At 58.2% G+C, this 13536-nt stretch overlaps 2 protein-coding genes across 2 annotated transcripts in view; one reads left to right on the top strand and one right to left on the bottom strand.

Moving 5' to 3' along the window:
* Nucleotides 1-2235: 2235 nt before the first annotated feature.
* Nucleotides 2236-12150, top strand: PRR7 (proline rich 7, synaptic). Its single transcript, XM_040630232.1, has 3 exons — nt 2236-2369; nt 10642-11294; nt 11552-12150. Exons 2-3 carry the CDS (start codon nt 10883-10885, stop codon nt 11947-11949), a joined length of 810 nt encoding a protein of 269 aa, XP_040486166.1. The 5' UTR covers nt 2236-2369; nt 10642-10882; the 3' UTR covers nt 11950-12150.
* A 246-nt stretch (nt 12151-12396) lies between these two features.
* The window catches only part of DBN1 (drebrin 1), a 14781-nt gene continuing 13641 nt past the window's right edge, over nt 12397-13536 (bottom strand). The window contains 2 exon segments of the mRNA XM_040630231.1: nt 12397-13281; nt 13496-13536. The exon segment at nt 13496-13536 is cut by the window's right edge and continues 7 nt beyond it. Coding sequence (XP_040486165.1) covers nt 13211-13281; nt 13496-13536 — 112 coding nt within the window. The 3' untranslated portion in view covers nt 12397-13210.

The following is a 13536-nucleotide window of genomic DNA, read 5'->3' as shown; positions in this document are numbered from 1 at the left end:
GCCCTTCGGTGTTGGTGGGAGGGCAGTTAGTTATCAGTTGGCTGAAGCCCAGCCCTCAGCAGATATACAAGAGTGAGAGGGTACCAGTTGGACCAGTAGGTCTCTGGAGTACTCCATCTGCAGGTGGGTCAAGACCTCCCACCAAGCTCCGCCTTGGGCTAGGTAGGCACCCAGGGAACTTGGCTACAGTTCAGCTCACCGTCAAGCTCTTAGCACAGTGAGTCCAGCTCTATGATGGGAGCTGGGGACCCAGATGGAGACAAGGCCCCCACCAGTTTGTAGCTCAGTCTGGTAGGGAGACAGAAATGGGAACAGTTAAGACCCAGTGTGATCGGCACTGTGGCGGAGATGATTCTAGAGCTGAGGGGCTCGGGCTGGGGGTCAGCACCAAGCAGGGAGGCCTCTTGGCCACAAAAGTGTCAGAATTGGTGCCCTCCAGGATACAGAACCAGATGTACCTGGGTGGAGGAGCCAGATGGATGGTCTAGGGCCTCCAGTGGCTCAGGATGGCTTGGGGTGGGGTGGGTAGGGATGGGTAGGTGAAGGAAGCAACTGGAGCCAAAGAAGGCAGGGGCATCCCTAAAGGATTTCAGCTGGTTGTGTTGGGATGTCTGCCTAGTGTGTACAAAAAGCACCCCATGTTTATTTTGGGGAACCTCCTGTCTCAGTCCATGTGGTTTTGATGGGGCTGGGTTTGTACCCCCTGCATACATATATACCTAGAGTGTGTAACCCGGGTGAGGCTGTTAGAGATCTTTGGTTGCAAGTGACAGAACTTTCCACCTAGAAGGATATAGGGGAATGTGATAGGAAGAACCAGGACTGGGGCACCTCCAGGGTCTTAGTCACAGACCCCATTCCCACGTCTGTGTCTGCATCATTGAGCCTGACTGAAAACCCAAGGAACCCAAAAGGCCCAGCTGGAAATCTGCCCACAGGAGCAGGGCACTTGGGTTCAAAGGCCCAGCACGATGGCACCCATGGTGTGCAGTGAGTCCCCCTGATGAAATAGGGTCCCTATACCCAAAGAAAAGGAAATGGGTACTGGATGGCTGAACATATATCCCCTCCCCCAGGCATGACCAACTGGATTGGTTCATCAATGGACACTAAGTCAAAATGAATCCAAAAAGAGTCTTTTGGGGGGCTTGCTAGAACTGTTGGGAAAGATTTGAGGTTCTCTTCTCTGGGGTTGGGTGGCAGGATATAAGCCTAGAGCCATGGGGTCATTCTTGCCACCACCTGGGAATTTTCAAGAATGATGCAAACAGAAGAAAGCAGAGTGGAGAGAACAGATACATGTCTGATACCATTGTTGGGACAGCTGGAACCAATTGTAATCACAGCTAAAATCTACCTCTGGACTTCCCAGTTACGAGTCAAACACCCTTGGGCTCAAGCCTGTTCATTTCAGGGTTCTGTCACTTGCAAATCAAAATGTCCCAGCTGATATGGTGGTGGAGGGTGTTTTGGGAAGATAACCATAAGTGTGATACAGAAGTTGGACTGGAAACAGAGAACCCAATTAAGAGAGACTGATGAACAGCCAGGTTCAGACTCAGCCTAGGCAGTGGGGCCCTTACTAGGCCTCTCCTCTATTCCCCGTGGATGAGCAGGGTCCATGAAGACCAGGGCTATGAATCCAGCCCTGCGTTCTTCCTGTGCCACTTAGTAGACATGTGGTGATGTATGCTTACTGGGGACACACTGGCAGGGGCCGTGAGTTGGGAGGGGGCCATCGGTGAGTTGGAACAACACTGTGGTGCCTGCCTGCTCCAACCCTTACCCACCGCATGTGTGCAGTGCCTCTCAGGATGTGGCCGGGGCGTGGACGTGTGTGTGTGTGTGTGTGTTTTCCGGGTTGAAGTATGTATGTGTGTGTGTCAGGGTCCTTGACCGCAGCTGCTCGGCTTGAGCATCCTGTGCGCTCGGCCGATTGTGTACACCCCGTCTGCCTGCGTGCGCCCCGTTCTGGACAGCCTGTTGCCAGGAGCTGTGCGGCGTGGCGCGTGCATTCCCTGTGCAGGGTGAGCCCGGCGCCCTGCGTGCGAGTCTCCGCGCGGCAGGTGGGCGCCAGGTCCTCCGCCTTCCGCTCCCAGGACAGCCTCCTCGGCGGCGAGCGGCTGAGGGTGGGGGCCCTCTGCCGGCTGCCGCGCGTGCGCGCCCGCGCGCACGCCGGGCTGGTACGCGCCGTGTACGCGCCCGTGCGCGCGCCCCACGGCTCCAACCCAGCGCTCGCAGCCGCCTTCGCTGCCACAGTCAGCTCCCCGGTGCCGCCGCCGCCTCCCCCAGGCCGGGGGCTCTGTCCGCGGGGCCCGCGCCACTCGCCCCGAGCCAGGAGGACGAGCTCGAGGAGGATGCCTGGGCCCGTGAGTACCGCGGCGGCGGCAGGCCGGGCGGGCCTGGAGCGCGGGAGGAAGATGATCCTGGGCTGAGCCCCTCCCCGCGGGCAGCTCCGCGCTCTGGCCCCGGGTCGCCGCCCCGGACCCCCGACCCGGCCAGCCCCTTCCCCAGCCCCCTTCGGAGGAGGGAGGGAGGGAGGGAGGGAGGGAGGGAGGGAGGGAAAGAGAGGGAGGGCGCCAGTAAGCGAGGGAGCCAAAGCCGGGCGCGAGCCGCCACCGGTTCGCTTGGAAACGGTTGCCACAGCAACGGGGTTGCGCTCCCCGGCAACGCGACAGCGGGGCGGCGACGCCCCCTCCCACCCCTCCCCCACCCCAAGCGGGGCCGCAGCCTAGGGGCACAGGGGGAGAGGGGGTGCGGGGACTCCCCCTCGAGCGGTGGGGGTAACTTCGCCAGTCTGGGTGTGCCTGCCTCCACAGCTCTTCGAAGATGGGGGTGGGGGGTGAGCGGCCCCGTGGGCACGAGCTGGCTCCCACGTGGCTGCAGTCGTCGCAGCAGGGCTTCTGGGGTGGCTGCAAACGTGGGGGCGGCCCAGCCCCTGGGCCTGCCGCGGGAGGAGGCGGCTTGGAGGCTGGGTCCAGCGTCTGCGCTCCAACACCCCCACCACCGCTCCACCTCTCGCCAGCGAAATGGCCTGACCTGAGTTGGGTGCCACAGAGGCGATGTTCCTTACCAGGGGAGAAGAAAGAAGCTCACATCCCTCCTCATGGCCACGGCATGTGCCAAACCGCGGCTAGGGCCGGTCGTGGGTTTCTGCTCCGCATTCCAAGCCACCATTCTCCAGGGAGTGGTGGGAGCAGAGTGGGCAGGAGCAGAGGAAAGGACATTGCTGACCCAGGGAAGCTGAAGCTCAGGCCAAGTGGGAGCGCCCTGGCCCATTGTCTGGATCACAAGTGTCCCTTTCTTGACTGAGCACAAAGCCTAGACTGTGCTGGGTGGCATGCAGGTTGGCTGGCAAGCGGGCGAGTGCCACATGGAGATGCTCTGTCCTCCAAGGGAGCTCCTCTGGGAGGAGAATGGCCGCTGAGTCAGAGGAAATGACCTCTGGCTCCTCTCCCAACCTCCCCCAGCCGGCAGCGGCAGGGTGCTGGGGGAGAGAAACTGTCCTCCTGCCAGCTCTCCCAGACCTGACTCAGCAGACACCAGCCTCTAACTGCAGATCTTGGACTCAACATCCCAGTGACCACAACCACTCTTGGGTTTCCTCTCCCATCCAGGAAGGTGTCCTGGGCCCCAGGGGTGACCATCACCCCAGGCATTTGAGGCCTTGGCATAAGATGCCCTTAGATGGGCGGTGCCCTGAGTAAATCCTTAGTCTCCCTCCTTGCAGGCAGGAGTGCCTTTGGAATTATTCACAGGCTCTTTTCGTTCTGTCCCTGCTCTGTGTGAGACCTGTGTTGAGTGTTCTGCGTCCATTATTCCCTAATCCTTTCAATGGTTGTACAAGGTAAGTTTATTACCCCCATTTTAGAGATGAAGACTCGCCAGGCTCAGGGAGGTAAAGTGACTTCCCCAAGGTCACACAATCAGTAAGTGGTGGAGTTAGGTTTCCAGTGAAGGTTTCTCTGCTGGCACAGCTGCTCTCTGCCTACCACACACCATCTCTTGTGACCCAGACAGAAAAGAACTGGAGGGCCTTCTAGAGAAGCATTCTTAACTTTCTTTCATAGTCTTCCAGTGAGGAAATTCCCCATGTCTTTCAAGCCTTAACACACCTTTCCTTCTTCCAGCAAAATCAGATAGGTTTTTGCTCACCCAGGTGCTCTGTGGGACTGTGGTGCCGCTGGGCTGGCTCCCTTCCTCCATTTTCTCTCTCTGGGTGAACCTGAGCAGTGAGGGCTACCTCAGTTACCTGGGAAACCCCCAAGGCCCTCATTTTTGGTTTTGGGCCTCCATGGCCTGATCAGCTTGCATCCTTGGCTGTGGTCAAATTCAGCAAAGATGGGTCTGTGTAGGCTGGCTGCTGTGGGTGCTCACTCTGGCTCGGGGGCTGGGAACCCAAATGCCTCTAGGGCCCAGGGAGCAATGGAATGAGTGAGGTGGGCCAGGGAGCTACTCAGCTACAGTCTATGTCACTATGTGAGAATGTAGACTTGGAATGACCAGATAATTTTCAAGATGAACCAAGAATCCAGACTTTTATGTAAAATCTCCCAGGTTTTAAATTTGACAACTAATCAGAATATTTTAAAAAATTGATTGTGGGCCAACAAAACATGCCCATGAACTGTGTCCAGCCTGAGAGTCACAAGGCCATGACCTCTGGTCCATGGTAGTGATGGCAGTTTTGCTGGGCCGCTCCCAGGCTTATGTAGATGGAGCGCCATGGGCTGGTTTCCATATTTGAGCCTCTTGAGGCTGCAAACTGCTGGCATTTGGTTTGTCACGTGCAGCTGTGTACACCAGTCTTGAAGTATTTTCACTTCCTTCATCAGTTTTGCTTCTCCCTTGGCAATGCTAGGGCGATCGCATCATCCCGGTCTTACAGGCAAAGAAATTTCAGCTCAGGCATGGGAACAGCTGGGATGGGGCCACACAGCCTATCAAGGTAGACACAGGATTTGAACCCTGGGCTCTGCCTTCAGTGCTCTGTTATGCCACGCTGCATCTCAGAAGAGGGCATCCTCATCTCCTCCCAGCCTCTGAGGTGTGGCCAACTCCCTTGGAAGGACAGACACGAGTACAGTAGATACTGAGCCACATAGGGCCTCTCTGCCTACAAGCTGAGACCCCAGTCTCTGTTGTCATGTTTGCAGTTCCCAAGCTCTGGGTTCCTGGCCCAGTGTCAGGGTTGGGTCACAGAGGTGCTACCTGTAGGCAAGGGTGCCAAGGCAGGGGATTAGCCGAGCTGAAGATGGGGCTCTGGTCAGCTCCATGCCTGGCTGACTGTGGTAGCAGTCCCTCTCAGGCCTGAGTTCATGTGTCTTGGTGTGCGAGGAGTGTAAAATTGTTACCAGGGCCTGCCTGAAATGCCCTTCCTGCCAGGGCAATGGGCTTTGCAGTCGTCTGGGCTTCACAACCACCTGGCTAACCAAACTGGGCCCAAACCGGCCCCAGCTCCTTATCTGGAGGATGGGGATGGCAGCAGCCACGTCCTGGGTGTCACTGAGATAATGAATGTGAAGAGGCCAGCAGTGGGCCTGGCATGTGCTGGGCATGCAGGACAGGTTCGCAGTAACTTCTCCCACCCCATCCTCTGTATACCACGTTCTCCCTCCCTCTGCTATCCCTTGGTCTGAGTCCCTGTCCCTTCACTTGACCAGCAGCTCTGGCCTTCTGTCCAGAGACCCTTATGACCCGGAGCCCCTGCTGTCTGGGATTCGCCCTGCCCATTCCAGAGCCCTGACCCATGCTTCCGTTTCCTGTCATTCACATGGATGTATGGATCCTCGTCTTGTTTGCAAACCACCCTGCGAGGGCCAAGAGCTGGGTGATGGCTTCTTTCTCAGGGCCTTTCTGGTGAATGGTTGATACTTCCCAGGAGTGAGTGGGATGCAGACCCAGCTCTTGAGGTATTCCCTGTCCTACAGCTGAAAGACCAAACAGGGAACGGGGCATCTCCAGGCAGCCTAACAAGTTTTGGAGCTGCTGCGTGCCAGATGACAAGACAGGTGCAACCGCTGGAGCTGCACACGGGCAGCCAGAGCACAGTCCTATCCCTGTCATATCCCTGGCTTCTTGTCCGGCCCTGGGGACTGAGGTGGCCTGGAGCTAACCTGTACAGCAAAGTGACAGTGAGGCCATGGAGCTGAGAGTAAGTGTGGGGGCAAGAGCTTTGAGGCTGTGTTGCAGGCCCCTTGTGGGAAGAAAACAGGACTCTCGGCAGCTCAGGATGGGAACACAGGCTGGTTGCAGAGGGAAGGGCACTGAGAGGTGAGGCTGAAGAGGCCTTGGCAGGCACTCGTCCCAGAAGCCATGATCTAGGTCAGTTCTCAAAGTGTGCTCTCTGGACCACAACATCAGTATCTGCTGGGAATTTGTTAGAAATGCAAACTCTCGTGTCCAACCTCAGACCTACCGAAGCAAACACTGGGAGCAGAGCCCAGAACCCTTTTTTAACCAGCCCTCCCTGTGGCTCTGATGCTCATTCAAGGTTGAAAGGCACCCACCTAGGGGCACCTGGGTGGCTCAGTCATTAAGCGTCTGCCTTTAGGTCAGGTCATGTTCACAGGGTCCTGGGATCGAGCCCTGCATCGGGCTCCCTGCTCAGCAGGAAGCCTGCTTCTCCCTCTCCCACTTCCCCTGCTTGTGTTCTCTCTCTCCCTGTCTCTCTCTGTCAAATAAATAAATAAATTCTTAAAAAAAAGAAAAGAAAAGAAAGGCACCCATCTAAACTATCTTAAAGAGCTGGGCTGCCTCCTGAAGTTGTGGGGAGTTGTCAGAGGGTTCAGGCAGGAGAGGGCCTCGGGGAAATGGGCAGTGTGGAAAGTGGGTAGGCTGGGCAGGGGCACAGCATGGAAGTAGAGAGAGCAGTAGTAAGCACAGCAATAGGGGCCCAGGTGAGAGATGATGGTCACTTGGCCAAGGCAGTGGCAGGGGACCAAAGGAAGTAGACAGATGAAGGCACAGTGCACTGAGGGTAAAAAGAACAGGATTTAATTTTTTTTTTTTTTAAGGGTGGGGGGACAGGTGGGGAGGAGGGTTGGAGAGAGAGGGAGAAGCAGACTCTCTGCTGAGCAGGGGGCCGATGTGGGACTAGATCCCATGACCCTGAGATCAGAACTGAGCCAAAGGCAGATGCTTAACCAACTGAGCGACCCAGACACCCCATAAAAAAACAGGATTTAGTGGATGGAGTAAATGTTGGGCCCTTTACTGAGATAAAGTATCCAATAGATCTTTGGGGTCTAAGACTGGAATGCTGAGGTTCTCTGTGCAGAGAAGCAATGTGGTAGGTGCCCCCAGCAGTGTGCCAGGCCCCAGAATAAGAGATCTGTGTGACCTTGGGGACCACTGGATCCCTGTGAGCCAAGTGCTCTCATCTGTCAAATGGGAGGAATGCTAACCTAGTTTGTAGGATGTCTGAGAATGGTTTGTGCCTTAAGAGTGCCTTAAGGACACACACATCTCTGCGTCCCCAGCTCAGAGGCAGCCATCATCAGCACTGATGTCTGCTGGGCATCTCCAAGTCCTTTGCATGAACTAGCTCAGTTTTCACCATGGTCACTGACAAGGAAACTGGCATCACAGGGCTTAAGAAACCTCCTAGGGTTTCACTTTTGTCCTGCTGCTATACTCCCAGTGAGTGTGTGGCCTAAGAAAACCATACAAAGCAAAACACTCACAAATTCTACAAATAAATCAAGATGGAATCCAGAAAAATGTTCAAATAACCTGCAAGAAGGTAAGAAAAGAGAATGATGAAACAAAACAAATCATAAAATGGCAGACTTGAGGATGAGTCCATCTGGAGTCATCACCCCTAGCACACAGCTGGAGCTGGACAAGTGCAGTATTTGTTCTGGAGGGGATGGGGAAGGTGCAAGGCTGTAAGAGGCTGCAGGCTGGGTCTGCACTGAAGGGTTCTCCAGATAGGCAGGAGCATGCACAGAAGCGTGGAGGAAGCTTAGAGAAGCCTGGCTTGTCAGGAAGAGCATCCGCAAAGGTCTGAATGACCCTCCTAACAGTCATGTACCGAGCACCTACTGTGGATTAGATGAGATGTACTGAGCAACTCCTGTGGGCTAGACAAAGGCAGGAGGGAGGCCTCAGGCAGGACCCATGCCCTTGGCCTGCCAGAGCACCACGGAGTGAAGTAGCAGCCCAGGAGGGAGTGTTTAGCGTCAAACCCCTGCCCACTCAAACTGGGTATTGGCACCAGTGTGATGACAGAGAGCCTTCTTCTCTTGGACCTGCAGCGGCCTAGTCTGTAAACTACGGCAGTGGTTCCTGCCTCCTGACTGAGGAGCCACATTGGCGCCTAGAGGATCTTGGGTATGGCCTGCCGTCACCCACCCTAACGCCCACTCAGCTGAGCTGGGCCCCTCAGCGTTGAGTCTGTCCTTTGTTCCTTGTTAACGTTGGAGCTGCCATCCGGTTTCTCTACCCTATAGCCGTTTCCTACTCTTGAGCTGAGGGCTGGTGGCCAGAAGCACCAGGGTCTTGCTGGGAAGTAACAGGAAGGTGTGTTTTGGCTACAAGTTGGCCAGTTAGCCCAGTGTCTCCATGGCTGCCAGGTCCTTCCATATCAAGAGCTCACAGGCACCTGGCTTTTCATTTACATTTCAGTGGCCATCTGAGGGAAGGTATTTTGACTATGGATTCAGACTCAGGCTAAATCCTAGCTCCTCCCCTTACTAGCTGTGTGACCTGGGGCAGGTCATTTCTCTGTCTGAGCCTGTCTCCTCATCTATCAAGTGGGCCCCCGCTGAGCAGGTGGTGTTGCATGTCACATGAGATTCTGAATGGAAAGGGCCTAGAACAAGGCCTGACATGCAGTAGATAGTTCTTGGCAGGTATTTCTCTTTCTAATTCAGCTAAACTCCATCACCTCCAGCCCCAGAAGTACCTTTTCTGATCTGGAGCTGTTCCTGCCGTGCAGGCCAAGGGGCCCCCTAGTCAGTGCCAGCTTCCTCAGAGCATTCCTGAAAATTCCTGTGGGCTCAGGAAAAAGGAGAACAACAGATTTAATTAACTCCCAGTGACTGGCAGCATCGTGTTTTTATCTGGGCCGCGTCGCCATGGCAGCCTCATGGCAGGGTTGTGGAGGGGGCGGGTGGAGCTATTGTTCTTGCTATTGTCTGTTCTGGAACACAGGCCCAGGAGAAAGGGACTGGCACGGGGACCAAGTGGCACATGGCACAAGGCAGCCACAGAATCAGACAGGAGCCATCTGGGGAGAAGTGTGGGGTGGCCCCTGGCCTGGCTTCCCCCCAGCTTGCTGTCAGAAGAGTCTGAGACAGGTTGATGTGGAGCCCCCTGCTTGGGGCTTAGGCCCGCCATGGCCCCCAGAGCTAAATGTGTATGTGCACTGGACATGCTGAGGAAGGGGGGTATGTCCATGGGGCTCTTGGAAGAGGCCCACGAAGTAGCTCAAGCAGCGGCACTCTCCCACCCTGGTTAGGATTTTGTGGCCAAGCTTGGGTTCAGATTAAGGCACTGCCATCTGCCATTTACACAGCTAATTGCTGCCCCCCTCCCTCATCTGTAAAATAGGAATAACTAGAGTTACCCCAAAGGGTTGTATGTGAAAGCCCCGGGTAGTTATAAGGCATTCAAGAAGGGCACACTTCTGTTCTGCGGGGGTGGGGAACAGTCGCCTGCCACCCGTCACTCCGCAGTCAGGGCTCCCTCCTACATACCTCTTAGGATGCAAGGTTCCCCTCTAAACCCTGGCTGTGGAGAGGAGGAGGCAGAACTAGACGTGCCCATCTGGAGTGATGAGAGACCAGGTGATACAGTAGCAAACGAGCTACTTTTCCTACCCTCTGCAGAAACGGAAAGGAATTGAGGGGAAGCGATGCGGAGCACAAGAGCTAGAAGGGTAGGGCCAAGTGGGGCTGCGAATTGATAGGAGGCTGGGGAAACGGAGACAGAGCTGGGATCTGACAGGCGGAGGCGCTTAGAAGAAAGGAAAAGAGGGAACGGCCCACGCCCGGCGGTGCAGACAAAGGCAGGCCAGTGGCACGCAGTAACAGCAGGAACGACCCTGCCTGAGCCCCCTCTACGCGAGCGGCGACAGCCGGGAGGCCGCAGTGCGGGCCTAGATGCTCCATGCTTTGGGCGGCCAGGGATAGGAGCCGGTACAAGGCCTAGAGCACCAGGGGCTTCCGGGCTTATGCACTGGCCTGAAGCTGGGCGTCAGTGGGCTGCTTGTGGGGCTGTAGGACGTGGGCCACCCTTTCCCCGCCACCCAGCAACCGCGCCGAGAAGCCTCTTCAGCGCCCCAGGGGTCTATCCACGGGCCTCTGAAACCCTTTACGAAATGGGGTACCCTCTGGGGCGGCGAACCTTCCGTGCGCACTGAAGCTGAGTCTGGCTTTCGCACGCCCTCTGCTGGTGCGCCCGGAGTCCCCTAGGCTCAGCGGCGGCGGCGGCTGCCGGTTCTCAGATCCGGGAAAACCCTACCGGGGAAACCTCGAGGTGTGACGTCATCCTCCTCGGTGACGTCACCGGCCCCCCGGGGAGTGCGGGGGTTCCCGCAGAAGAGGCTTCCCTGGAATTGCGCAGGGCACGGGCGCCGTCTGGGAAGTCGTCCGGGACTGCAGTGCGCCTTCACCGTGCCCTGTGTCTGTCCTACAGGTCCCGCGCGGCCCCGGGTGAGGCCTGCCCGCGCGCCCACCGGCGCCATGGGAAGGAGCGGGCGCCGCTGCTGCTGCCCCCCGCCGGCGCGCGCACGACTTGAGCCCCGCCGCGGGCAGCCCCCGGCCGCAGGTCCCCGAGTGACACTGGCGGCGCCTGGGAGCGTGGCGCGGGCCCGGGGCCACGTAGAGGAGCCCAGTGTCCAGTGAAGCAGCCGAGGACCCGCCGCCCCGCCGCCGCCATGGTTATGTCCCAGGGCACCTACACGTTCCTCACGTGCTTCGCCGGTTTCTGGCTCATCTGGGGTCTCATCGTCCTACTCTGCTGCTTCTGCAGCTTCCTGCGCCGCCGCCTCAAACGGCGCCAGGAGGAGCGACTACGTGAGCAGAACCTGCGCGCCCTCGAGCTGGAGCCCCTGGAGCTCGAGGGCAGCCTGGCCGGGAGCCCCCCAGGCTTGGCGCCGCCACCACCACCGCAGCGCGGCCGCCTCGAGGCGCCGGCGCACGCGCATCAGCACGTGCACGTCCACCCGCTGCTGCACCACGGGCCGGCGCAGCCGCACGCACACCCGCACGCACACCACCACGCGCTTCCGCACCCGCCGCCGGCGCACCTCTCAGTGCCGCCGCGGCCTTGGAGCTACCCGCGCCAAGGTAAGTCCCGACCTCCGCCGGGGGCAACGCGGGCTACTCAGAGTGGGCGGGATCTCTGCAGACCAGCGGGTATTCCACTGGACAGCCTCCCGGAGAACCTTGGAGGGAGAACCTTGGAGGGAGAACCTTGGAGGGAGAACCTTGGAGGGAGAACCTTGGAGGGAGCGGGCTGGGCCTGGGGTTGGCGGCGGGCCAAGGCCTCCGCGGGAGGCCGGGAACGGGTAGCCTCACCCCTCGGACCGCTTCCCACTCTGCAGCGGAGTCGGACATGTCCAAGCCACCGTGCTATGAAGAGGCGGTGCTGATGGCTGAGCCGCCGCCGCCCTACAGTGAGGTGCTCACGGACACGCGCGGCCTCTACCGCAAGATCGTCACGCCCTTTCTGAGCCGCCGCGACAGCGCAGAGAAACAGGAGCAGCCGCCGCCCAGCTACAAGCCGCTCTTCCTGGACCGGGGCTACACGTCGGCGCTGCACCTGCCCAGCGCTCCACGGCCCGCGCCACCCTGCCCTGCGCTCTGTCTGCAGGCGGACCGTGGCCGCCGGGTCTTCCCTAGCTGGACCGACTCGGAGCTCAGCAGCCGCGAGCCGCTGGAGCATGGAGCTTGGCGTCTGCCGGTCTCCATCCCCTTGTTCGGGAGGACTACAGCCGTATAGAGGGGCGCCCGGCGTTCCGGGCCCCACCCGCGGACTCGTGGCCTGATTGCGGGGCTTTTTAAATGCTTCCCTTGGACTGGCGGGGGGGGGGAGGGATTTCTTACCCCGTTTGTTACATTTTGAGGATAATAAAGGTGTGTGATCTGGTTTGGTACAAGCGGAGGGGACACCCACTGCTTGCGCCCAAGGTTCTGGTAGCAAGGCGTGCCTGGGCCTTGGTGGGACAGAACCGAGTGTGCCTTTTGGCTACAAAGTGGCCTGAGCGTGTGGAACCTAACTTCATAGGCTGGTTCCCCTGGAAGCTCCAGGGCCTACCTTCCCTGCCTGTCAGATCATGGGTAGGGGCGGCCCCAGTGACCTTGTAGGTGGGAAGAGTTGGGAATAGGGGTCAGGGCAGGCGGCACACCCCAGATCCGCCTGTGGAGGCCCGGAGCAGCAGGCCCGAAGGGATCTGGATTTCTTTATTAACAGACATGAGCACGACCCGTTACAGAAGTTTGTGCTTTCCAAAAAACAGTTACTGAACGTGAAAAAGGAACCCAAGCAAAGAGGGAGGAGTCGGGGAGGGGCCGTCCAAGCCCCGGGCCCCACCGATAGTCGATAGCCCTGACCAGATCCGCGCCTAGGGCCTCCAGCTTGGGACCTGCCCAGCAGGAGGGGGGCAGGAAAGGGCCTGGAAGCTGAGGGGCCCCAGCTGGGCCTACTTCCTTTGGGCCAGGCGGGGAGGGGTCAAGAGAAGGGCGGGGAGGGGGTCCCAGGGAGCCAGAGCCCACGAGCCATTTATTGCCATGTTTTAAAATTCGTGCAAAATATCTGAAGCCCTGGACAGAGAATACAAAGTGATATTTTTCCAAGAAACATAAAACTAGGAAAAGAGGTGGGACATTTTCCCACCAGAGCTCCCCCGACGCCAGGCCCCAAGTAGGGTGAGGCCTCCACCCCGGCCAGCTTGAGTGAGCAGGGAGGACTAAGCTACAATCTGGACCGGGCGGGGACGGGGTAGAATTTGCAACAGCGTCTCAACTACCAACGGGAGGAAAACCAGTCAACTGTACAAGTCTCCTATCAACTTTAAAAAAAAGAGAAAAGCTGTAAAAGTCGGGCCCTGTGGGTAGGGAAGCGGCCAAGTCCCGGGCCAGGGCCGGAATCCGGAGTGGGTGCCAGGCGGAGCTGCTGCGAGTGCAGGCGCGACGGGCCGTCTGGCCAGAGGCCGGCACAGGTGGGCGGCCTTCGCAAGGGCAGCCTGAGGGCTGGCGCCCCGCTAATCACCGCCCTCGAAGCCCTCCTCCTCTTCTGGTACTGGGTCTGCATCCCAGCAGGTGATGTCGATTTCTGTGATGTTGGAAAGGGAGGGGAGTTAAGGAGATGGCCCAGCAGATCCATGGCTGTGTCCCCCAACCCCTGGAAGCTGTGGTTGTGTGTGTATGCAAACACGCTTGAACCCAGCACCGCTATGTGACTGTGTGTGCGTGCACGCGCATGTTCACACTTGAACCCAGCACCCCTGCAGGAATCTCCCCCCCCCCATCGCCCACCCCAGTACTACCTGGAGGTTTGTTGTAGAACATAGGAGGCGGGGCCTTTGCG

Source organism: Ursus maritimus, unplaced genomic scaffold, assembly GCF_017311325.1.
Source record: "Ursus maritimus isolate PB19 unplaced genomic scaffold, ASM1731132v1 scaffold_15, whole genome shotgun sequence".
NCBI lineage: Eukaryota > Metazoa > Chordata > Mammalia > Carnivora > Ursidae > Ursus > Ursus maritimus.
The sequence above is the reverse complement of the archived record's forward strand: the minus strand, read 5'-3'. Positions and strand labels throughout refer to the sequence as shown.